Source organism: Cygnus olor, chromosome 1, assembly GCF_009769625.2.
Source record: "Cygnus olor isolate bCygOlo1 chromosome 1, bCygOlo1.pri.v2, whole genome shotgun sequence".
Classification (NCBI taxonomy): Eukaryota; Metazoa; Chordata; class Aves; order Anseriformes; family Anatidae; genus Cygnus; species Cygnus olor.
This window is the reverse complement of record NC_049169.1, coordinates 138276588-138303426: the sequence shown is the minus strand read 5'-3', so window position 1 is coordinate 138303426 and position 26839 is coordinate 138276588. Positions and strand designations below refer to the sequence as shown.

General features: G+C 36.9%; 1 protein-coding gene across 4 annotated transcripts in view; it reads right to left on the bottom strand.

Moving 5' to 3' along the window:
- The window catches only part of HERC2 (HECT and RLD domain containing E3 ubiquitin protein ligase 2), a 115026-nt gene that overhangs the window by 14463 nt on the left and 73724 nt on the right, over positions 1 to 26839 (bottom strand). For 3 of the 4 annotated variants that reach the window (XM_040535518.1, XM_040535524.1, XM_040535509.1), the window contains exons 61-85: positions 25754 to 25931; positions 24842 to 24923; positions 24588 to 24759; positions 22588 to 22732; positions 21670 to 21895; positions 20449 to 20620; positions 19690 to 19876; positions 18771 to 18911; positions 18158 to 18349; positions 16480 to 16633; positions 15074 to 15181; positions 13840 to 13971; positions 12894 to 13052; positions 12683 to 12801; positions 12184 to 12309; positions 11074 to 11229; positions 10813 to 10928; positions 10494 to 10692; positions 7904 to 8118; positions 7006 to 7183; positions 5718 to 5879; positions 3991 to 4082; positions 3448 to 3587; positions 2245 to 2432; positions 1398 to 1595 (exon numbers count right to left, since the gene is read on the bottom strand). In XM_040535518.1, coding sequence (XP_040391452.1) covers positions 1398 to 1595; positions 2245 to 2432; positions 3448 to 3587; positions 3991 to 4082; positions 5718 to 5879; positions 7006 to 7183; positions 7904 to 8118; positions 10494 to 10692; positions 10813 to 10928; positions 11074 to 11229; positions 12184 to 12309; positions 12683 to 12801; positions 12894 to 13052; positions 13840 to 13971; positions 15074 to 15181; positions 16480 to 16633; positions 18158 to 18349; positions 18771 to 18911; positions 19690 to 19876; positions 20449 to 20620; positions 21670 to 21895; positions 22588 to 22732; positions 24588 to 24759; positions 24842 to 24923; positions 25754 to 25931 — 3937 coding nt within the window. The remainder of the gene's footprint in view (positions 1 to 1397; positions 1596 to 2244; positions 2433 to 3447; positions 3588 to 3990; positions 4083 to 5717; positions 5880 to 7005; positions 7184 to 7903; positions 8119 to 10493; positions 10693 to 10812; positions 10929 to 11073; positions 11230 to 12183; positions 12310 to 12682; positions 12802 to 12893; positions 13053 to 13839; positions 13972 to 15073; positions 15182 to 16479; positions 16634 to 18157; positions 18350 to 18770; positions 18912 to 19689; positions 19877 to 20448; positions 20621 to 21669; positions 21896 to 22587; positions 22733 to 24587; positions 24760 to 24841; positions 24924 to 25753; positions 25932 to 26839) is intronic. The other variant, XM_040535499.1, reaches the window with a different exon arrangement.

The following is a 26839-nucleotide window of genomic DNA, read 5'->3' as shown; positions in this document are numbered from 1 at the left end:
ATCCAGCTTCAGTTATTACTAGACAACCAACATGCTACTGAGTATAAACTGATTAATACACTAACATATGTATATGGCAAATAGTTAATGTCAGAGAAAAACAATAAAAAAGCCAAAGAAGAAGCCATCCTGCTAAGGAAGGCAATAAACAAACGAAAATAAAAGTAACAAACTTTTCATGTGAATTTAAATATCTGAGGTTCTCTCAGTAAATATTTGCCTAGATACAAGTACATCACAGCTTCTGCTGTCCCCAGCGAATGCTTTGGACAAAAAATACACCTTTTACCACATTTCATCTTGTATCTGAAGCCTTTCTACAACAGTTCTACACACTCTAAAGTAAATGACATTAAATATGCTTCCTACACACCGATTCCTATATTTAATTTATCTAAAGACTCCCTATTAATAGCATTAAGATATAAAAGTGTCATGAACACAATAGCTAGCCTTTCTCTCTCCTTCCTCCCCAGCCCAGGTTTTGATGAAAAAAAATGCGTGGTCTTCTCTTGGTATGTGAAGCATATGTTCTGTCAGATTTCCCTACTACACAATTTTATTGTGGTCTAGAGAAAGAGACTAAGACAATACATTCTAAGGAGTCTAGTTACAGGTTGTGTCTTATTTATTGGCAAAGAACAGTACTGCAAAAGAAAAATTAACTGCTGCTAGTTTCAAATGGATTTTGTCCTCAGCAGATTTTGGATTTTTGTCTGTTTTTATACTGTTATAATTTTTTGTTAGATTAGACACGTTACTAGGACAGTGAGAAAATACAGATCCAAAATCAATGATCATACTGAACACCAGACATCTTTTCCACAACTAAAGTTTTGAATTAATGTTGCATCCTTCAAGAACCTTAATTATCTAGACTTTCTCATGACCTACCTTTCTTACCACAGTGAAATTCCCTGTTTCTTTACCCATTTGAGATTGAACTCCTAGGTACTGCCTCCCCTTTAACCCTAGTCTAAAACCATAAAACCTGCACATAGCTTTGGATCAAGTAGTGCATCACCTGTTTGTAACGACTGAAATACAAAAGCAGACAATGACCATTTAAAATTTGTGGTGTGTCCCCCCTCGGCCCCCCCCAAATAAGCACCTACTGATTACTCTAAAAGAATTTGCTTACACTACAAAAGACTTACAATATAAAGTTATTTTTAAGATCAACATAGAGTAAAACCATAATGAAAAATAGAGGGAAACATAATAAAGAGAACACATTCATGAAGAAAGATATTTGCATAATCAGAATGCAAATATTTGACATACAACATACAGAACAAAATGAGATAAACAGTTCTACTTTCTTCAGAAACTGTTCAAGCAGTACATTTCTCTTACAGTTACAAATCACTCCCTTAAAAACCTATCCTGATAAATACCTTTCCCTGTGAAATCAGTATTCCCCGTAGTGTGTCAAACCCAACTGAGGGTCCTTGGCCAGTTTCATCCAATCTTCCTTCAAGATCAAACATTGGAATGCAAGGACAGAATAGTTCAGAAATGTGATGCAACAGCAGAAGCCTGTTTCTCAATGAAATGATGGGTATTTCCTGTAGATGATTGTACTCCATAGGAACCTGTAATAAGGCAACAATACCAAAAAATAATTTAGAATTATTATACACTTCATTTTATTAAAGAGAACAACTTCAGATTTGTAGGCGAATTTGTATTAAAATTCACGTATTGCTTATCCACCCTGTCAAAACTTAATACAGAGTCCAGTTGTGTCTAAAAAATATTCATAGCATATTAATAGTAATCAACTAGACTGAAAGTGCCTGCAAGTATTAGAAACATGACAGTTAGACTACTGATGTTATCCCAAATTTTACAATTATTTTTATCCATAAATAAACATACATTATCACTAGACCCAGGCATTATGCACCATCATTACAGTTGAAAAACTGAATGTTCAAAAACCAAACTTCTCAATGCGAGGCAAACAATGATGAACCCCACTTGGAAGATCCTCACTGGTAGAATACAGAATTAAAATTCCCTCCAATTTACTGCTCAGTATTGGATTACCAACTGAATCTTTCTCATTGCAGAAAATTAGAATCTTTCTTTGGAAATAAGGAAGTTAAACAATGGCTCAAAACAAATCAAACCACACCAAACTGATGCAGGGATTTAGAAAGGAAATATGTCTGCTAGAAGATCAACAATAAGAATACTAAGTACATTTAGAATCTGAACGTAGTAAGCCGAAAGTATTACCTGCGTAGGGAGCTTGCCAGCATTTGCAGGTTTACTGGTTGACCATGCTAAAGTATGTGCTGAGCCACAGGCTACCCTGTTTATCTTTTTGCCCTGAAGTGCTGCAACCAAGCGCGGTCTTTGGATGGCATTAGTTGTTCCGTCCCCAAGCTGCCCTTCATCATTATCTCCCCATGTATACACCTCCCCTAAACCAATAAAAGTAATTAATTCTGAAGCCAAGACAGAAGTTTATAAAATTTTATTTTAAAAAAAATCAGACAAACTATTTAATCAAATGAGGCCCTCAACTGTAATTAAGATTTCCAGTACTGTAGTCACCCTGAAAACCACTATCTGTTGCAGGTAAAAATCAAATGACACAATTACATCCCTACAGCAGCTAGTATTAGATGCATCTATTTCTTCATAGTGTATACAACAAAGTTCTGCTTTGTTGCGGAGTAGTAGGAAACAGTAGGAAATGGCAGACCAGAAGAATACTAATGGATACATCAGAAACAGTCTGATCTTGATTATTTTCATAGCAAAAAAAAAAAAAGATATTAAAAAAGAATTAGAAAAGACTTAACATTTTGTATAAGAGAAGAGAGCCTTTAACAGCTGTATTATTAGAGTGGACATTACAATGGGTGTTTACTGCTGGAAGATTAGAAAATCCTTTTTAAAATATCAACCTCATTTCCAAGCATTCGTTTTCTACAGCTATCTCCTATTTCACTAGCATCTATAACACCCACTTATTGTGCAGACTTGTTAGTTAAATTCGGGAGTGAGTCTGCTGCAAAGAATATCTTGTATCTCAACCTACTCTATAAGAAGCAGTATTGTTTGCACAATGCTTCATTTACCAGGTTAGAACACCTCAACAGGTAAAGAAAACCTGTAAAAACACTAAATCCATTCATTCAACTCCTTGACGAACTTGTAATAACTTTTAGAGCTCTGTATTTTTCTTTGACTGTCAGTATTTATGAAACTTAACTCAATTTTTATCAATTAAAAGCCTTCAGTTATTTTTAAGTGATCATTGTAAATCAATGACATACTTTCTACTCAAGATTTATGCAACATCTGCAAACAAAATATGCCCATGCACATAAAGGACCAGTATTTTTAACACGGACAGCCTACCAACATCTGACTAAAAAAATGTATTTCCCCTCCAAATGCAGTACTAAGTAATGTATCTGATTTTTATACCATCTTCAGTGCAGCAAACACAGTGTAAAGACCCCGTAGCAATTGCAATGACTTTCTTTCCTTGCAATCCCTGCACTTGTCGTGGTCTTCTAACGTGGTCATCAGATCCATGGCCTAGCCGATGATAATCTCCTTTTCCCCTGCACAGAGAAGGTAAAACATTTTAAAACTCTGTTTTAATCTTAGAAGAAAATAGGAGGACAGACTGTGTTTGATATTAGGCCTGTAGATTTATTTATAAATAGTCCAACAACCAAAAATATTCGATATTTAGCGGAAACAATACGGCTCTGTCTCCAATTATTCAACATGAATCAACCCCAGCTCGTATGGCATGGATGTGATTCTGCTGACAGAGTAAAGAATACTTAAAACCCCACTACATGCTTCCTGCTTATTCTGTGCAGGTCCTTACACCACATTTGCATGTGTATTTTGTTTCTTCTAAAAGTGTCAAGGCCAAGGATTAGAAGCATCCAATTGCAAAAAAAATAAGTTCACTGACCTCAGAGACTGGAATGATAACTAACGTAAGATATTTACCAGGTATATACTGCTCCAGATTTGGTAAGAGCCACAGAAAATTGCGATCCACATTCTACTTTAACCACTCCAAGGCCTGTGAGGGAATCGATCTAGGAAAATAATAGCAAAATAAATCAAAATTAATTAAGGAAGCTATAGTTTCATCAATTGCCTTGTATTTAGGAATGTCTTAAGTCAAATAGGATGTGTAAGTGTTAAAGTGTCTATGTGTATGCTTATGAATTAAAATATGTATATAGATCATTTAACAGAATTCCACTCCTTTCATCTTTCCACTATTTACTACTTAAACATTCAAAAGAAGCTCAGACTTGGAAAATTGTTTAAGATCTTATCTAGTATTTTACCTGCAGTAATTGCTGCTTAGTAAAAACAGTAAGGTCCTGTCTCCAAATTCTTAACATTAATCATCCCTAGCTCCTCTGACATTGGATGTGATTCTGCTGACAGCAAAAAAATACTTAAACCTGCAGTACACCGTTCCTACTCACTGTGTAGGTCCTCATGTCATTTTACCATCAATGCTATGGGACTGATGATTTATGAGACAAACAAGCTACTTTCATATTGTGTTGCATCATGCAATAAAAATCTTACTTGGGATAGTCTGGTAGACTCTGTCCTTTGGGAAACGGAATGTGGACACCTTTATCTACATAAAAAGGTGTGATTCTGGACTAAGAATCTAAAACCCACTGTGCACAGGTATACACTTACATACTCTTATATTACTCTCCAACACAAACACTGCTCATCTCTGTTTCAAGTGCTGATACTTGAATTGATGTTGATATTGACTTGAATTGATAACGTACAGAGAAAGTATGACATGAGGTAGTATTACGCAACTTTATTAACAAAAGGAAGCATGGACAGCAGGTTAAGGGAGGTGATTCTTCCCCTCTACTCTGCTCTTGTGAAACCCCACCTGGAGCACTGTGTTCAGCTCTGAGGCCCCCCGCACAAGAACACCACAGACCTATTAAAACAAGTCCAGAGGAAGGCCACGAGGATGATCAAGAGACTGGAGCACCTCTCCTGTGAAGACAGGCTGAGGGAGTTGGGGTTGTTCAGCCTGGAGAAGAGAAGGTTCTTCTCCACCTCCCAGTACCTAAAGGGGGCCTACAGGAAAGCTGGGGAGGGACTCTTGGTCAGGGAGTGGAGTGACAGGACAAGGAGTAATGGCTTTAAGCTAAAAAACTGTAGGTTTATATTAGATAAAAGGAAGAAATTCTTCACTCTGACGGTGGTGAGGCCCTGGAACAGGCTGCCCAGAGAAGCTGTGGATGCCCCATCCCTGGAGGTGTTCAAGGCCAGGCTGGATGGGGCTTTGGGCAACCTGGTCTGGTGGAAGGTGTCCCTGCCCATTGCAGGGGGTCAGAACTGGATGGTCTTTAAGGTCCCTTCCAACCCAAACCATTCTGTGATTCTATGAAATATAAAGATTTCTTGGGAAAAATCTAACCTTCTGAGAGGAACCAAAGTTAAAATAAGAAATATTCCTGGAGCCACCAATTTCATCAAAAAGAAAAACAAAGGACAACTTTATCAGTCAGCACAAAACTTGAAGACCAGTCATTGTATCCTACAAATCCCATTATTAACAACAGAAGAAATCTGACGTCCCAAGTAGGTGGAAGTTTGCATATGTTAATGAATCTGTTTTCAGTGTTCTCTATTAACCTCATGGCTTCTAAAACGATGAAAAAGTTATGTTCAAATACCTTCATTGGTACTTTACAGCCATCACTGCCTCCTCTCCCAAGTTTTCCATAATCTCCATCACCCCAGGACCAGACTGTATCATCATCAGTAAGGCATAATGTCTGTGCATCTCCGCTGCCACAGGCTATGTCAATCACACGATAGCCCTGGAGAGCTTCCACCTGTAAAGCAATCACCAGTTCTTGTTTACAACAAAAGACTCAGTCATTTAGTTTCATAAAAGACGACAAACCCAACTTGGAAAGGTGCTTCACTGGAATTGTGGGTCTGAAGTACCACAGGATCATGCAAATAAATTCAAGTCAAAGGCCTTTGCTCTATTCAAACCAACAAAATGAAAGCTGACTACACATTTTAAAATACTGGATTATTCTTTTTACTTGGTTGACAAGTTAAATTTTTTCACTGAAGTCAAGGAAAATAACTCATACAAAACATGTAAGGTTTTCAAAGACTATATTCTGTTCACATAATTTCAGATTCTATGGTTCGCTATTGTATATACCACTTATTTCCCAATAGCCTTTTAGGAGTTTACGATTTCCTAGCACTTGCGTTATCTGAATTTAACCAACATCTTAACTTCTGAAATGCTGCCATCTAGTGATGAGGTATGGAATTGGGAATAACAAAGTAAAAGGATACTTACCACACAAACTGCATCCTCCCAGTCCACACCCCTACTTGAAATACGGGATTAGAGGTAGCCTAATCCATCATCCACAACTTCACACACTTCAAACTCATCTACAGACTAGCTACCTTCATAATAACCAAGAAAATGGGGTGAGGAGGGGGTGGGGATGAAGGGAAGGGGAGGATGTATAACAAAGGTGGGTAGACCTTGTTTTTGGGAGCAGGGGAATGAGAACATCTGGTTCTTTTCAGTGCAAAGTATTTATGTGAAGGGAGTGCAGGCAGCTAAAGTGCATTTAAGATACTTACCACTCCCACATCTCCACCCAAACTGGAAGTGACAATAGCATGTAAATCTGTACCAACTGTAAACTGCTATGTCCTTTACACACTCTAGAGATGTTGTTTTGCTTGACAGGGAGAGTTAAACAAATTACTAATAAGCTGCTTAGTGATCTCTAGTAAAGCTTTACAGCTCTACTTTCACTTCATTCTTTCAATCCGTTCCTGTTTTCTAAAGCAACAGGACGTTTCCTACAAACATATGCTGCCACTTCTTCCTTTTATGCTTTATACGCAGAAATTGGAAAAGTTACAAATCAGAAGTTAAGAGCTGAACTAAGACCATATAGAATTCCAAACATTTCTTACCAGTTTAGGTTTTAGTTGGTCCTCACTATCTCCATGCCCAAGGCGTCCATATCTTCCCTTTCCCCATGTAAAAAGGTCTCCTGCAGCTGTAATGCATGCACTGTGTGCTCCTCCAGCTGCAATGTCAACCACTTCTATACCTCTCAGAGATTCAATTACACGAGGACGATCACAAGGGCTGAAATGAAAATAATTGTTCTGACAGAACTTTTAGGATAGACCATTCACATACACCAATGTACAGAGAGCTTTATAAAATGAGTACAAGGGAATCTACTTCAGAATTTAATTTTGTTCCAGTTTAACATCCTCAAGATTTGTGTTTCATTATTCATTCAGAAATATTAATTAATTAATAAGACAGAATTATTTTACCATATGTTACACTAAAGAATTACAGGTTAAGTGAAACTACAGAAGCGTTTACACTGGAAAATCAGTCCAATTTAACACTAGAAATTTTGATAATGTATATTGCATTGGACTGCTTTTCTCCATGGACTTAAACATTCCTTTTTCTTTTTGGTTCAGAATATCGTTGTCTCAAACACAACAGAATTTCGCCTTTAACATAGGAAACAATGCATATGAACAGCAGAAACAGAATGGCAGTTTTGCTCCCTCCTGAAGTGCCATGAAGTTCCACATACCCACAAGATAAATTCCAAAGGAAATCCACTGGTCTTTGGCATCTACAGATGTGCTGGAATACAGTATCTACTCGTAGAAATCCAAGCAACTTTACCTGATCAGTATTTTGTAGTTCTCCAATCTAAAAATTACCTTCCCATACCAGTAATTAACACTTCAACATACAGACTCACGTAACACTTAAATACATTGCAACTATAATAGATACCCATTAGCAGTTTTACAAAATAACACCTCAAAGCATTACCTTCGGTTTCCATGACCAAGTTTACCATCTTCTGCTTCACCCCAAGAATAAACTTCTCCCTCAGAAGACAATGCCAAACAGTGCTTTCCTCCTGAGTTCACTGCGACTTTCTTTATAAACACGTGCTGAATGGATTCCAGTAAAGTTGGAGTAGAAACTGACTCTGTTCCTCCAATTCCAAGCCTACCACCTGCTCCGTATCCAGTGGCATACAGCTTTAAAATGAAGAATACAATTTAAGTTCTTTTATGCCTTGAAGAACATTCACTAGAACTGTAGAGAAGAATTCTTAATGAATGTATACTAAAATATAATTAAAGAAAAGCCTGGAAAAAACAGCTTTTTGCTTGCCTCTATACCCTTATACCCTCTTCTGGAATTTTCCAGAATGTGTATATCAACAGCAAGAGGTTTTTCCTTTCAAAGTAAGAGTGGCTTTGTTTTTTATGATTTAATGTAAGTGAGCAACATCAGTACACGTTCTATATTGAAGTTCCTGAACATATGGAAGAAGAGGGATTTCTTGAGCTTTCATATTGGTGCTGATAGTGCTACAGAACACACACTAGTCTAAGGACAAAGACAAAAGTTGAAACAAAGGTTACATTCTTTTTCTTACTAGATCAACATAGATGGATAAGGTAGGCTGGCTTTGGGCAACAAATTCTTCATTAAATCTGAAGCAGAAACAGCTGGCTGCAAAGAAACACAAACTCCTCCAGTATGCATACCTCTTCTCCCCCTTTGCGGGTACCATATTTATCATCTAAGGCCTCTTACTCATGTCATCTCTACTGCATAGACACTAATTTCTTTTGCTTTCAGAGATGACCTGACACATATTTAATTAAATTCTTCATAACCACTTTGTTTGTGCTTAGCTTTAAAGCCCTGAGCTTCCCTTTAAGACCTCAAGAAGGCTTTACATTTCCAGAAACTATCTACTTTTCCAATTCTACAAGCTGGTTCAGAAAGAAAGAGAAAATTCTACCTACATATGCAACTGTGACTTAATTTTGTTAATCAACTGTTCTACACTCACAGGAGGTATTTCCCATGGCAATTCAGATTATCTTTCCAAGCCAAACAAGGAACACTCAGTAGCTGGAGGTAGCATGCAACTATTCAGTTTCACAAGAGGAATTTACGCTAGCCTGCTCCAAAATTCCCTGTCAGGTACATGTAAATACATTCTGAAAAACAATTTTCCACACTTCTTTTTACTGCAATACAATCTAACCTCAATCGAGGAAATACTAAGCACAGCAACTTCTTGTCACCAGTTTCAATCTGTGTTGCCAAAAAATTGATAAGTGAAATATGATTATATAATTATGCAAAGAAAAGTCTGCTCTAGGTTTTCAAGCTTTATGAAAAATACAAGTTTCATAATAAAAAAGATAAAATGGTTTGCACATATTCCCCTTAAAATAAGAACTTTTTAAAGAAGGTTTTACATTTTCAAAGTTTCTAAATCCTATGCCATAAGCCACAGTCTCTAGTCTGCTAGGCATTTAATTTTCCTTCCCCCAGGAACATTCAATTACCTGTACCTGAATGTAGAACACATGAAATTTAGTACCTCTGATGCCAGGAATGAAAATAAGGCTACGTTCAAGTCAGTATGAGCTGTCACTGATCTAATGAATTTTACTTTAAATCCTAATGTTGATTTTGTAAAAGTATCGAGAAACCATAACTTTGTGTGATAGCATCACAAAATCATGTATCACCCACAGGTTTCTTTCAAGCATTACTACTGTAGTTTTCTTTCTTCCTTGCAATAGGCACATATAAACACAGTTGCTTCTTCCAATTCCATCCCATACATACACTTTTTAAACACAGTACCGCTTTTTACCCTTCTTGTCTATCCAAAACGTATTTGTCTCAACACAATGATGTCAAGCAATTAATCCATTCCTTATCCTTTTGTGAATCATTAACAAGGATGATACTGACTGCTTAGGACAGAAACATTAATCTAGTGATACACTATAGTGAAACTGTTACAAAAAGTCTAGCTAAAAATCTCAATCACATCCTCCACACAAAGCTGCCATCTGTATCAAAATTAAGATGTTTTCAAATTCACAAACTTATTTTTTTCTCTTATGCCTAACCCTAAATCTTTGCATGGCACACCTTTCCACTGAGGGTTTAAGCATCTACAAATTAAATCCTGCAATATCTAACTTAAAGGCATTTAGCTAGCCCTGAACAACCTCAGATTCGAATTATAGCTCTCCCTTGTCAGGGAGACCATCACCATCACATTTTACTGTCTGTACTGTTTCATGGGACTCTATGAGCCTATTGTTTCTATTCTTCTTTGTTTTCCAAAAATCTGCTCACAATTCTGAATTGAAAACTAAAATATTCATGTCTTGTTTCAAGCATTTAATGCTATAGCACATTGAAGTCCTGTGTTGTACAGGCAGAGTTGGTACAGTTTAATTTCATTTTAAAATATATTTAATTAATTAAATGGGGATACACATATTACTACTGATTTAGCCAAACTCATTCTGAATAATAGGATGAAATTTTTAAAGGGAGTTTAACAAACATTTATTTATTGTATGCTTACTTTTCCATCAGCAGTCACTGCAAACAGAGTCTGTTCACCACCGATTAATTGCACTGGTCTAAGAGTAGCAAGAGCTTCACATGGAGTTGGGACTTTGACTTTTGCCCCTTCAATCCCACCAAGTTGTCCTCTGTGATTATGACCCCAACCATAAATAGTTCCACTGCCTCCAGCTGAAAGTGTCCAATCGTCAGGTCGTCTACATAAAATTTGAAATAAAAAGTTATAAAAGAGCTTCTAGAAAGTCACAAAAAAAGTTGTTTGTTGCATAAGAGTGAAGCATCACAAGACAAAACAAGTGACAGTTGAAAGAAATAACCTATTCATCCACTGGACAAGCTGTTCATCCTGTTCTCTCTTAAAGACATCATGGCACTCATGAAGAACATCCATATTTTCATTATCTGCCATTAATTCTCGGATTTTCTTTGCCACCTGTAAAATATTTTGGATTAAACAACGTTATTCCAATTACCAGCTACTCCTATCATAGTCATAAAACACTTCAAATCTCAGCATATTCCTTTAAATGAAACAGTTTCACATGTTCCATAAGCTATTTAAAATATTCCTGCAATACCTCATCGAGGAAAAGGCGAGGTAATGGAGTCCTTTTATCAAGAGCCACAGCAACCCTGGATGCCATACAATATCTTCTGAACCAAGCCCATTTGTGTGTCTCTGCACAGCAAGGGAGAGTGTCCAATTCTAGGTCACAAGCGAGAGCCACAAGCACCTGCAGACAAACAAAACGGACATAATGGATGCATCAAAAATGTGTAATAAAGAGTAATATGCATTTGATGTAGTAGAACAGCTCATAGACCAGTAGGGCATGAACACAGTCTCAAAAAATGTGAAGTACAGGGGACATCAAGAGCTATCCATGTCCATTACTCTCATTGACTGGGCAGTATCAAGTGTACCCAGACGATCTCACACAGTTAGATATCTAATTTCCTCCTCCAATCCAACAATTTTCACAACACCCCTGTGAAAAACACCTCCTAGATTAATTATCTTTTCAACATCAAATGCCATATGCTGAACTTTTTACCTTCCATTTCTAAACTAAGTATCTTTCCTCTAATGAAATCAATTTAGTTTACTGGTGAAGTTGGTGAACAATAGATTACTTCTCTGTAAAACCTTTTACTTAAAGAATTTCTTTAAGATAGGTAAATCCTCTTATTTTAACTCTTACTACAGGGGAAGCTTTTTTAGCCTTATTATTCTTGTTGCTCTTCTCTAGACCTCCTCAGCTCATTTCTTTGCACTTTGAAGTATGAGGCCCCAAACTGAAGACCATTCCTTTTAAGGCATTTTTATTTGTTCCAACCAGAGGTCAACACCACCTTCAGGGTATTTAAACAGATAAATAAAAATATACAATACTCCTGTTAGGAAAACTCAGAAATCAGTTGTCAAAAACAGTTTCAGCTGAAGCCTACTACACTTTCAAATGTTTTTCCTGATCTTTTATTTGTATATTTGATTCTCCTTTTAGAAGTAGCATTCTGATTTTTTTTTTATGCAACTTCATCTCTATGAGTTCAGACCCATTTTTCAAAATTCACTAAGAGCAACCTTTACAAGAATTTTCTCTATCACTACTAGGTGCTCACCTAGTATCACAAAAAATTCCAGAAAAACATGTGTAATGAATTCTTTACTGATTGTATCCCATTACCTTAAAGAAAGGGCTGTGGAGCAGTTGTTTGCCACCTCTCACAATAGGGTCTTCATAGTCAAACTGTCGCTGCAAAGCTTCTGGAAGGCCCTTAACCAACGCAGCTAAAGCACTCCCTGTGAAACTCTAAGAGAAACCGCAGAACAAGAAAATTTGTCTATGAATTACAAGAAGTTTAGATAACCATGACAAAAAATTAGTAACTTAACAAACTACAGTTAGTTATGTGAAGAATCGTTTCCAAATACAGAAGTATTTATATCATTTTTGACAATTCCAAAATCACATAGATACAAAACTGGTATTAGTTTTTTTTTTCTTTCCTAAAATGGAGTCCCTTTACAGGTACTTACAGACCTGTGAAAGTAGGCTATTCATATGCACATTTCCTATTTTGTGGTTAACAATAAAAGCCTTTTACAGCAGGGCCAGCATTTTTAATGCTTTGCATATATCTTAATGTGAAAAATGTTAGAGAAGAGCATCGCTGCCTGCTTACCAAAGCTCGTGTTTCCCCATCGTTATCCCCAAGAATCCGGTTGATGTTAATAGACTGGCCAAATTCTGTTGTGAGCAGTTTCCGTAGTCTCTGCAAAGCCCACATTCTGTGGCCAGCAGCTAAGGAAATATAAGCACACAAAACCCAGAATTACTTTAAACAATCATTTTAACTTCAAACAAGCAGACTTAAATTTAAGACTTACACCTACCTAAGGCACTCAGCTGAGCACAAGCTGCAAGAGAAGCTGCCAAGCGAGGAACTATACTCCTGTTGGAAGCAAAATTTAAGCGAAAATCCAACAAACATGTAACCAAATCCATTGAGGGACATGAAAGAATGCAACGATCTGAGAGAAGGTCTTTGGGGCCTGCAAGAAACAAGAAGTAAAACATAAAATAAAGTAAGAAAATAGAAGGTGGAGAAGATTTGCCCTTGAACTGACATAAGAACAGAACAAGGGCAGGATTTAGCTGACCAAACGCAGCAGTCTACAGTGCTGGTCTACATCTGAGTTGGTCTATTCCACCTCCCTTTGAAGGGGCAAGAAAGAAGAGGCACTTTCATGACATAGAATCATAGAATGTCTTGAGTTGGAAGGGACCCACAAGGATCAAGTTCAACTTGTGACGCCACACAAGGCAGCTCTTAGGATTTAAACCATATATCTAAGAGCATTACCAAATGCTTCTTCAACAACAACTGGTTTGGGGTTATGACCATGAGGAGCTTATTCCAGTGCTTGACCACCCTCCTCTCAGTGAAGAACTTTTTCCTAATATCCAATCTGAACTTCCCCCAACTCAGATTTAAGCCGTTCCCTTGCATCCTATCACCACTCACAACACAGTTCACCTAATCCCAAAGGCTCTTTAGAAAAAAATTCACATGAATTATGCCTCAGAAGTAACCTCTCTTCACTGATGGAGAGGCAAACTACAGCAATTACAAAAATATTTCTCTCTCTTCTTTATGTACAAGTACACCTCTCAGGACTTTGTTGAAAACTTTTCCCAGGTATGAAAAATTTTTCATACTATGAATATAAATAATTAAAACTTCAGCATGTAAATATTTAGACTGTGGAATAAATTTAATTGTAGAAACTGAACTAATAAATATACTCTCTCATCCTTATGTAAACGCGATGATCTTACCTGCAGCTGGCATGATAGGGTAAACAGTGAATCGCCATCCCCATCCGTTTACGGAGCCATCACTGATGAACTTCCATTTCAGTTCATCCCCTGGAATTCGCAACTCACTAGACCAATCTGACCACTCTCGACCTGTTACAGCAGGTAACATGAACATATTCACGTATACTGACTGAGCCAATGCAAGCCACTCACCAAGAGTAACTTCCCTCTATGATTACGTCTTGTAAACATCACATAAATACACTCCAAAAGAAAAAGGTATGTGAAGCACATGAACATAACTATAAAGATGCTACGTTAACAAAACTTAAGTCTTAAACAGTTCAATTAGCACTTCTAACATATGTTCTCAGTGCTTTTAATACCTCTTTCAAAAAAACAATTATGAAGCCTTACTAGAATCCATTGTTCTGTTTTCAAATTGCAAGAATTTTCAAGTTTCTTTCATGCTAATTTTTAGTACGTTGCAACAGATTTTTGTAAGCTTTAGGTCTCTTTCCAACCAAAACCAGCTCAATAATGAAACACATGAACATGTGCAACTGAAGCAGGTTGAGGGAAAAATTGGTGAGCAGTAAAAGCCCACATCATGAGTGTTCAGAATCGTTAAGCATAGGCAGTAACTACTTAGACCCTTGCACACGATGTAATGTATGGTTAGGTTCAATGTAAAATTTGATGAGATTAAAAATATTCCTCCATCATCTCCTGAAAAATCAACAGCGCTTTAAAATGAAATTACAGATAATATGATAAAAGATGTGAAGATTTTATGTAGTGTTAGTTAAATAGATCAGAGCAGGAAACAGAAAGAGAGAGCCTAGACTGTATTTTGGGCATTCAACAACAGAAGAGCATTTGTCTTGACTGTAAAAAAGCTCAAATTTCTATAATTATTACTTGAAAGAGACAAAACCTAGCTAAGGAGTATCATTTCACAATTGTTTTTCCAATTTGTTAAAATATGCTTTGATTATACAGAAATTCACATATGGTGCCATGGGTGCTAGTAATTAATTTTTTACACTCTAACTGCTCTTCGGAAAAGCAATCTTTCATGTCTGTATGTAGATCATACAGTGGTTGGGTTTTTTTTTAGTTTAAAATAGAATATCAATTTACATAGTTTTTCCTCTTTGTTATTGGTATATCCCTGACAAGGAGTAAGTCACGGCGGTACATTTAATTCAGTGTTTAACAGCAAATCACACAAGACACTTTTGAAAAGCACCTGATCGGACGGAAACAATTCTGTTGACACCATCCATGATGGTGAGTGGATCATGACGCCGCTCTGTAGAACACTGGCGATCAAATTCTACTCTCAGTCCCTCAGCACCTAAACAGCAACAAAGAATTTACACACTTCTACAGAGCAATCAATACCACAAAAAAATGCAGTATTTTAGAAATCCACATGAAATCAAATGCAAATGTTTGGAAGCCACAGTGCTCATTAATAAAAATGAGAACGTGGACTTGCTTTGGTTTAATGACATTGTTTGTCTAACATCTTCTCTTTGAAAGACTTACATCGTAGAGAGCTCATGTGAATTGAGCTAGGAGAGAAGATTATATTCAGAACATTCCCAACTGAAGTTGCCGTAGCAAAAAAAAAAAAAAAAAAAGAGTATTTACAGTTAAGACAAATATCAAAAGATACAGGCAATAGAGAATTAAGTACCAGATAACATACTGAAGGAAGCACTAAATGAAAATACAGCATAGAAAGGAAAAAAGTATTTCCTAGTGATCAAGGCTGAAAGACAGTTCAGTTCTTCTGAAAGACAGGTTCAGTTACTGACCCTGAAAACAACTCAGGTCATTCTCAGCTTTGTAACTGAACGGAAAATAGCAGTAATATATAGCTGCAGAGAAATGGTGTACAGAACTCAGTCACAGACAGAGAAACCAAACTTGAGTAAACGTATATTTCACAGGACTGAGATGTTCATGCAGTATACGAGTGTTTTAAGAAATATTTTATTATAGCAACAGGATACATAGTATTACTTTAAAAGTAATACTTTTGTATCTTTGTATGTATTGTTGTTTGTATTGTAATGTTGATCTGGTAGAATGGGTCTAGAGGAGAGCTATGAAGTTGATCAGAGGGCTGGAGCACCTCTCCTAGTAAGAAAGGCTGAGAGGGCTAGGGATGTTCAGCTTACAGAAGAGAAGGCTCCAGGGTGACCTCATTGCAGTTTTTCAATACTTAAAGGGGGCTTATAAAAAGATGGAGAGCAACTTTTTGCTCAGGCAGACAACGATAGGACAAGGGGTAATGGTTTTAAACTAAACTTCCTAACTTCAGATTAGAGGTCGGGAAGAAATTCTTCACTCAGAGGGTGGTGAGGCACTGAACAAGTTGCCTAGAGAGGCTGTGGATGCCCCATCTCTGGAGGTGTTTGAGGCCAGGTTGGATGAGGCCCTGGGCAACCTGATCTAGTGGGTGGCATCTCTGTCCATGGCAGAGGGGTTGGAACTAGATGGTCTTTAAGGCCCCCTTCCAACCCAAGCTGTTCTATGATTCTATATGAAAAGTTCTACACACATTTTTGTAAGCGGAGGAAAAATTTATGCATGTAGGCTTGCAAGTAACCGAATTTTAGTAACATAACTCTAGGAATTCTATACCTGGTATCTTAACTGTGCCACTAGAAGATGTATCATCAGTATATGGATGGCTGCTTTCTACCACAACTGGTTGCGATGAAAGACGACCACTTTGTGAATCAGTTGCCACATCTTCTAACTCAGTAACACATAGCTCCAACAACATATCAGCAACCTAATAAAAAAAAAGACAAACCTCAAATCAAGCTTACAAAAAGTATGTATGGTTAGCCCAAGAAATCTAAAGCCAACTACCCTTCTTCCTGAATTTAAAAAAAAAAAAAAAAAAACATTTTCCTCACTAAAGCTTGAAAACTTTTAAAACTAGAAGCCAAACACCATAATTCTCTTATAAGTAAACGCCAGAATAAATAATATTTTTCCCTCACAGAAAAAATAAACTAAAGCATAACTAAATCATAGGCCAAGAGATTAGTGAAAGATGTAATCTTTTAACCAAAATGTAACATTAAAATATATAATTTAGAGAGAACAAGACTCATTTTTAAAGAGCAGTTTCAAATAAAAATTCTGACTCTGGAGGAAAGAAAAAAGTTGTTTAGCCACTCACTATTAATGCTAGAAGGAAAAATGGTGATATGTTAGTGCATATATACTGTGCATTTCATTGGGGTGGGAGGGGAATAACTATCTCAAATCCAGAACAGGGGTATACATATAGCTGATCATAATAAGGAATTTAAAAACTTGAAAAAAATTAACAGTTCCAGAAATGCCACTTTATTACTCCTACACTAATCACATCAGTTAGGGTCTCACACAATCCTGGTTTACTAGGACAGATATACCCTATTTTATTTTATTTTTTTAAGTGTAGCTGTCTTGTCATTTATACCATTTATTTTAAAAAACTCTGAATTCAATATATGATCCTTATCAGAATCATTATTTACCTTTTTGGGTAGTGAAGCCAAGTTTAAAAAAGGAACACAAGCACCAGCTTTGCATCATTTCCAACATTTCAAAGCAGTCTTTAAAGCAGTGCAAAGCCATAAATGAACTACATCATATAAAGATCTTAAAACAAACTCATCATACTCATTAGAAAAATATTTCAAGGGTAAAGCTGAAAAATGTTAAACAACTTTCAGTTCATTCCTACTAGCAGACATTATATAAAATATTTATGATTTGTCCTATTCTTTTGTATAGCTGTTAGCATCCAGGGTTAGAACATCTATTAATTGTCTCTTAGCTGTCCCAAGGAAACCCACACCCATGGATACTTTGTAAATAGTTATAAGCTTCAGTGCATCAAATATAAACCTTAAAAATCAAGAACTATATATTCTTAACACTGACGTTTTAGCTAGCAATAATGACTGCACAAATTTGAGAAATACAGTTAAGTGTAAAACAAAACCAACATAAAACTTTTTAAACTAACATTCTGGAGATTCATCAAATAGGGTTTGGTTAATTCAGCTTCATGGTTTGCCAGCATGACAAACCAAGGAAATATACTGATATGTATTGCAAATATATATGTTCATATAGTATTTCCATTAAAATCATTGAGGCTCACATACATGAAGTCCAACTCTAATTTTCATGCTCAATAAGCTTCTCAGTAAATCAAACTACATTTACAATACAAGACTACATACAATACAAGAAAAATTTCTAGTAAGCTAAGAATAAAAAGGACAGTTAAAATGCAAGATAAACAAAACCTGACCTGTGGGTAAGCTGTGCCCATGCCAGACAGAACAGCTGAGAGAACATCTCTTCCCTTTTCACCTGCTCGGTTGGACACAGCAAGCTTTAGCAGGTCAACCATGACTCGCGTGTCATCTGGTACTAAGAGACTAGTAAATTCATCCAAGTACTGAGGTTCCGGGCCAGATACTTTACTTTGGCTTTCTACGTCCTACAAAACAAAGATTGCAGAAAGATTGACAGTGCAAAGATGAAAGAGGCATCTCACCGAATCTAAACGCAGTAATTTGTCTGAAGAAGTCTGAAGGTACTTTAAGACAATTTGTAATACTGGGTTTACATGGGCCCAGAATTAGTCTACTGTTAAACCTGTTTCTCACGTGGAAATGCTCTCCTAAAACTAACCTTGTTCAGCTTTGGAAAAGGAAGTAATAATAATTACTGTCTTTTAATATACTTCAAAAATGCAGTCATATATAGAATAACTAAAAGTACTAAAACAGCACAAGTGCTCAATAAAAACACTGAAAGGACTTAATTAATAAATTATATAATAATAATAATAATAATAATAATAATAATAATAATAATAATAATAAAGGACTTAATAAGAAAGGCATTGACAACATTACTTCTTTGGTTTTTGTCATGGTTTCTGCAATAATACTGGCAGCTCCAGGATCATCTGTGACTGGAATGAAAGGACGGGAAGAGGCAGCAGCAGCTGAGGGAGTTACAGCAGATGGCGTCACAGCATCTTCTGAAGAAACAACCTAGCCAAAATGAACAGTAAGTAACAAAGGCTGCAATAAGATACTGTAAATCCTTTAGGAGTCTAATTATTTGTTTGAAGGGTTTATGTTCAAAGTCAGCAGCAATTCAAAAACAGACATAAATTCAAATACAACAGATTCACTCCCTGTTTTTCTGGATTCTATTTTATATTCTTGTCATGGCAAACCAGCCCTGACCCCTGCAAATGCCAGCTGCTACAAAAACATGATAAAGCATGAGTGCCTGCAGAAGAGTCTGCAGTGCAGAAGACAACCCCAAGCACTGCATGTTAAAAGCCTGGGAAAGAAAGATCTTCAGTAGCAAGCTTTTCCTTTTTTCTGCTTCTATTAGCAGTTGGGCATCAAGAGAGTAAAATTTCATTCAAGCTCTCCTGTCTACATTCATTAATATAAATTTACGAGTTATGTTTCATTAAGTAATTCTTGAAGATTCCCCTAATCCAGACTTTTTTTTTTTTAATGATCACTCCTGTAAAGTTACGTTGATATCTGGTCAAATAATTAATATTTTAAAATCAACTTTCAAATACTATAAAAAAAATCATACTTGCCTTTTAATGACATACTACATTCTCAAAGTTCTCAATTGATTTCAGTCTAAAATCTTAGTTTTTCCAAATCTGACACACACAGCATACTCACTCCAGAGATCATAGTACAAAAGAATTGTTTAATCTCTGCTACTATCAGACTAAATACTGGGCAGCATTTTTCAGCTTTACTGTTAAATGATGTTTGAAAATTCATTTGATACTACCTCCCCTCTCCTGTCCTGCCATGGATTTGGGCTCAGCCTCTCTTCTATATCTCCTACAAGCATGCATTCATCTCCATTTGCAGGGCTCCCTGTAGACGTAGCATCTGATGGGGGGGCTGGCGATGAAGAGGGACATTCTACTGGTGCAATCATACTTGCAGGCATCAATGCTCCAACAACTGCATCCCTGAAATCATTTAAGACAGATGAACATAAACCTAATTATACTCCCTTGTTGAACTAGAAAAAAAATATTAGCCTGTCTAAATAAAATAACCAAAGGTTTCCAGGCTCTGGAATTTACAGAGTAGTTTATCTCCATCCTTCGAGTCAGATGGTTAAATGCTGTTTCTTAAGGCCACACTATTTTACGTAAGTTCCTGTTCATAAATTTTAGCACAAATACTCTCTTCTCTACCAACAAGGAGGGCACAGTAAAGTTTTATTATTCTTTTCACCCTGTCCCCCACTGCTTCTTCCACTTCATCTATCACAGTTTAGTTATGCTCCTTTTACATGGTTTACTTGAGCATTCTTGAATAAACAATTGTTTTTCCCCAGGTACTGGAAGTTTCTCATTCTGAAGAAACCATAACATCATAAAGCTAACAGGAACATCAAAAGATAATTTCAATGAAGCTTGGCCCCATCCTGAGGATTCCGAATTGGTAAAACCATTTGTATTTGACTCAACAGGCACTAAAAGAAAGCAAGCTATATCGTTCACTGCTTAAGACACAAGAACACCTGAATGCCTACCTGGCATACATAATTTGTAACGCCATCAGAATATGAGATAGTGCCTGCTGTTTGGCAACATTCCCATCAAGCGACAGGAGAATCTTAGCAAGGGAAGGGCGATTCGGCTTCGAACTGTTTGCACCACTGATTTTGTTACTGGCAGCAGAAGAATCTGCATCTGAAGGAACACCTGAATTAAGGAGAAAAAAGAGAAAGCAAGCATTTTTTATACTTTATTTAATTTCTTGGTAAATCATTAAAGATCACATATCACAGTGTGGCTGAGGCTGTCAGGGCCCTCTGGAGGCCACCAGGCCCAAGCCCTGCCCCAGCAGGGCCACCCAGCGCAGGCTGCCCAGGCCCATCTCCAGGCGGCTTTTGGAGATCCCCAAGGAGGAGACCCCACAGCCTCTCTGGGCAGCCTGTGCCAGGGCTCTGTCACACAGTAAAGGTGACTGTAAATCTAAGTCTACAGGAAATTTTTAAACTGCGGTTCCTACAGCTGCAATATTAAAGTCAATACTGAGGCTTTTCAGCAACTGCTTTTCATAAAATGAAGTGTTCCACCTTGTTACTTAGTCACGAACAATAGGGTAATACAGATAAATATTTTCTCTATTGGAATCTAAAACAAGTTTTTCTTAAACAGAAATTTCCCCAACATTAATATTTATTAGGTACCCTTGCAATTCTAAACAAATATTCTATTATGTAGTTTTTGATCTTGTTTTAAATACCCTTGTTTTGAAAGAAATTAATTAGCAAAATACTGGCCCTTTTATATTCAGCACAAAAACATCGCTTTCTTGCCTCCCTAATTCTTAGTCACCTACTTTAGGAAAAAAAAAAGTAACAGTAGCACAGAATTTAAGCAAAAGATAATGTAAGAAGACCAATATTACGGTAGCATCCATCTACTACTATCTTCATAAAACTCTGTCCCAGAATAAAGACAAAGACTTTGGGGCATTTGATAAAGTTTGCTGCATTTTAATTGCCTGAAGAACAACAAACATTCAAACTAATGTTACTTCTGAACAAGCCCTTTATAACTTCCATTTTCAAGAAGAGGGTTTGTTTTTTAGGGCAGGAATGTTTTTTGTTCATTTTTCTCCTCTTTTTGTCTTTTTTTTTTTTAAAGACACTTTTCTTTTTGCACTCTTCTATCAACTGTTAAACCACAAACACACAACCAACTCTGCAGTGGCATAAAGAAAACATAAGGCGACGAATACGAACCAAGATAAGAAGCACCTAAAGGGTCCCTCGCTGTCTGGAAAAGTACTGGTTCATGAACAGATGGTGTAGCTACATCCACTGTTGTCCAAGCTACACTGTGGGAAGATCCACAAGCAACCCGGGTGATTTTCTGGCCTTCCAAGCCCTGTACAAGAGTGGGCTTTCTATTGACTGTAGTCGTTCCATTGCCTTGCTGCCCATGGTCATTGTCACCCCAAGCGTAAACCTGCCAATAAACATTTTTATTTATTACTTTGTCTCACTGATTGCCTCATTTAATTGTTTTCTTTAAAATTTCTGCAGATAAATTTTAGTGATTTGTATTATTAACCCAAGATAATTTATAGAACTTATTGCCATGACTTATTTTTTTATTTTTAAATAATGCAGGAACTACCATACATTTAAAAAATGAAAGCAGTCCTTTATCAGGTGATTCAAAAATTGCTGCAGATTCATAAATCATCAGTTGATACATAAATTATTCAATGTTCACAGCGAACAATTAAATTAAAAGAATTAGTTGCATATTAATTACACTGGAGATCTCAATCAATACTATGATAATGACAATGCTGGATCACAGCAGAAGCAGCTATCCAAATATTATGACTACTGCTTCATTTTTAGAGTGAGAAGCAAGAAACAGATCATGTAGATAATCCACAAACTAAGAAAATACAGCAAAAACTACTAAAGCAACACTTGAAGTCCAACGGTAATATGGAGGGTAATGTATTTTAAGTTATAATAAATGCTTATATTTATTCAGGACTTTAAAAAGCAAATAAATATAGTGAGAAAATTTTCTTCTATTTAATCAGCACTGATGCTATTATATGCTATTATGATGCTATTATATGATGCTCTTCTTCAACAGTTTATTTCTTTCTGGATCAAGGATAAGGGGAAGCATACCTGTCCAGTGTCAGTAACGGCTAGACAATGGAGCGCACCTACTGCCACGTGCACGATCTTTTTACCCCTCAATCCTTCCACTACTTGCGGCTTTCTGACATGCACATCAGTACCGTGGCCTAGCCTGAAGTAATCTCCCTTACCCCTAAAACAGATAGAAAAATAAAAGGACAATTACACTGTTTGCACATTCCTTTGTCAATGCAGTTGCCAAAATCAATACTCCTCAGTTATCATTGGGTAAATGATATATGCTCATCACATGTATATGTACACATATACAAAGGATACAAAATATAACTCTAATACTAAGACCCCATTTCTTTTCACCTCAGTATAGAACAGGCATCATTTATGACTACTTTTTGTATATATTGCAGCTGCAGTTGTATACTTACAAAATTCATTTGTTAAGTCTGTTTGGACGAGCTTATACTATTGAAGATGCACCTAAAAATAACAGACCATTTACCAAGTTGACTCACTTGAAAAAAAAAAAATACAAAAACTACCATATTGGCAGAACTGACATTTTTCACACTACTGCAAGCCTCAATATAGGTTCTCAAGCCTCCATAGTTTATCTAGTCTTGTAAAATTGTCATACAGAAGCTAAAACTGCACTAAAAACATTACCTTAGACAAAAAGTAACAAACACCTTAAAAACTCTCTAATAATGTCAGTGAAGACGAAGAAAACAGACTTCTTCCACTGTGTTTTTAGTAACCATTCACTCAGTTCTGCAGCTCAGTACTACCAATACCAATTTCTCAACAAAAGATGTTACTGTACATCACATTCACCTCCAGTGTATTATTGCCTACCTAAAGGCACAACACAGAAGTTAGGATTTTGCCCTCAAATCGATACAAACTCATGAAGATAAGAAAAAAGAGAAGGAATTCAGTCATCCTAAAGTACAGACATGCACAGCAGAAAGACAAAAAATCCCACTGTAATCCTGTCATGAAATGTCACAAATAGCTGTAGATTTTACGACTAAAAGTAACAGTGTTAAGACAAAGAGGGGAAAGGAGAGAATGAACAAGAACTCTGCAAAGCATTCTTAAAGACTGCCAAATTCCCTTTCCTCTTACTCCTTTTGTCACTGCAGTAACTTAAAATAAGGGGAAAAGTGAGAGAGATAAATACAGCTTCCAGTAGCCACTCAGAAATGACAACTCTCCTAAAAGCATTTCTCCCTTTTAAGAAGAGAAGCAACTTATAAAAATAGAAGTTTTGTGGATTTCTCTATGTATTATTCATCAATTGCTGATATATAAAACAAAAATTATCATTTTACATCTTCTTGGCTTTGATATACATCAAACAGGTCACGGCCTTATTACACAAAGATGGGGTAAGACCTTGAGATGGGTAGGGCTCTGAGGTTCATCTGCCACTCAGGAAACTCAAAAATTTTACAAAAGGTTTATAAACTTAAAAAGCCAGGTTTGTGTTCATAACAAAGCAGAAGTCAACAGATAAAGAGAAGAAAAAGAAAAAGGATCGTTACTGACAACTCAGCGGCTTTCTGAGCAGCAATGAACTCTGCGATGTCCCATGTGCTTCCAACACAGTCCTTTCCATCTCTCAGTACTGTTACTCTTATTTCCTTACTTTATTATATCCTTATTCTATTTTAACTGTAGGCTACATACTCCATGCTACAATTCTCATATTCTCTTTTTCCCAGTCTGCTCCAAAGTCTAAAATTAACATTTCTTTGCATGCTTCATTGTTCCTAAGAGGGAATGACCTTCCGCTTCCTCCACTAATTCAGTGAGACCCAGGCATCCTAACAAAGTACAACAGACAACTCAGCATGCTACAAGACAGTAACTGAATAGATCGGAGCTTGTCGCAAAGAGATTCCAATCTAAAAGACGAAGTCAGCACACGGATAAGGCACAGATGGGGTTAAGATGAACAAAGAGCAGTAAATACAACACATACTTAGCAATTGCTTTGTTAATATTTTCCAGCATATTTAACGTACCACGTCCATACCACTCCTGACTTGGTCAGTGCCAACGAGAACTGTGCACCACACTCAATCTGACAAACGCCTTGGCCGTTTAGTCTTTCAATGTTCTGAGGAATGTTGCATCCTTCACTTCCTCCTCGGCCCAGTTTTCCAAAATCACCATCACCCCAAGAAAACACCAAACCTAACAAACACCAAACTGCAGGTCAAACAATGATCACAGTATTCCTACGTGCCAGAAAGCTTCTGGAACAAGACATTCCTACCTTCATCTGTCAAAGCGAGGGTCTGAGCATCTCTGCTTCCACAAGCAACCTGAATTACTCTGTGGCCAAGGAGCACTTTAACCTACAAAACACAAAAAAAAAAAAAAAAAAAAAAGATGTTTCAAAGAGATTCATTGTATTTTAAAACTTTTACAAACATTTTCAAGCTCTTACAATTAATCTTGTTCTTTATGTCCAGCCTGAGCATGCTATTTAGGAAAGCTTTAATCAAGCCCTGCTTAGTCAATATCCAACACTGCTCAGTGACAACAGTAACTTCCAGCTATGTGTCAAAGCAGATGCATGACACGAATGTTCAGAACAGCACGAGCTGCTCTGAATCATTTTCCAAGACAAAGCCAGAGAAACTGGATCAGGTTGTTCAGCCTGGAGAAGAGAAGGCTACAGGGAGATCATACAGTGGCTTTCCAGTACCTAAAGGGGGCCTACAGGAAAGCTGGGAGGGACTCTTTGTCGGGCAGTAGAGTGATAGGACAAGGGGTAATGGCTTTAAACTAAAAGAGGGTAGGTTTAGATGAGATATTAGGAGGACATCCTTCACTCAGAGGGTGGTGAGGCACTGGAACAGGTTGTCCAGAGAAGCTGTGGATGCCCCGTCCCTGAAGGTGTTCAGGACCAGGTTGGATGGGGCTTTGAGCAAGGAGCCTCTGCCCACAGCAGGGGGGTTTGAATTATATGATCTTTAACGTCTCTTCCAGTCCAAATCATTCTGTGATTCTTGGTCTTTCTGAAATACCTTGCATCTTATTAGAGGTATGTGCACCAAAACCTGATCAGATCGCTCCAAAATGATGTCTTCATACTGCTTTTACAGTTTTGGCTTTGCTTTACTTTTATCAGTTACTAAACAAACACTCGCATTTCATCAGAGATGAGAAACATTTACTTTACCATCTTAGGTTTCAGCTGTGTAGTATTATCTCCATGTCCTAGCCTTCCATATTCTCCAAGACCCCATGTATACAGTTCACCACTAGACGTAATGGCAGCACTGTGGGAACTGCCACAAGCAATATCGCGGATGCGTTTGGTTTTCAATGCTTCTATCAGTCTGGGCTTATCACAGTTCCTAAAGATAGTGAGTAAAGAGTACACCATTGCATCACTTGTGGAAGAGTTAAACAGTACATCAAGCTCTATAACCTCAAAAAATATTTGAGTAAAACTAACAGTAACCTGAAGATAAAATAAAATGCAACTTAAGATTCCAAGATTTATCCTGTAGTAGCACCATACATTTTATATTTATACTGTTTTAAGGTACTCCAATGGTTTTGTTTTGATTTTAATTCTTTTAAGCATGTACACTGCAAAACTTCGGTGACAAAACTAAAATACCAAAATGATGAATCAATTAAAAAGAAGATAAAGTGAAAACTGATAACCTATCATTACCCAAGGTTGAGCAATTTGTTCGGTGTAATTATTTCTCCACCCTGATGACACAGAGCAGACCATAAGATTAAAAGATGACGTTTCCATCCCAATTTTGCTTGTTAATAAGAGAGAAACCAGAACTGGAATTTATTGTCAGGCTTCTGTAAGAGTACTAGAAACATTTACTATTCGCATCACAACAATATACTTTGAATTTAGGGAAGAGTTTCAACTCAAGAGGGTTTTCTAATATTGACTGTATCAGAGCCAGTATTCATGTTTTATAAACACACACATGGCTTTTGGAAAGTTAGCTCCCAACAAACGCCCATGGTAAGAATTCCAAGTCTCTGTGAATACATCACAGAAAACATGAGGCAGTTGAACAATGAAATAATACTGCTCTAATCTGGACTTCCGTTTTTATAGACTTGACTGATACCCCCTCAAGAATATTTGTGTGTCATCATATATTAAACATCTGAGTTGAGCACTGTCGTTTTCGATGTATTCTGAGCAACATTTCAGAATATACCAGAATGATAAACAAAGATTTCTCCATTGCTTATGTCTATGTCCTTTTTCTTTCAAAACTTTGTT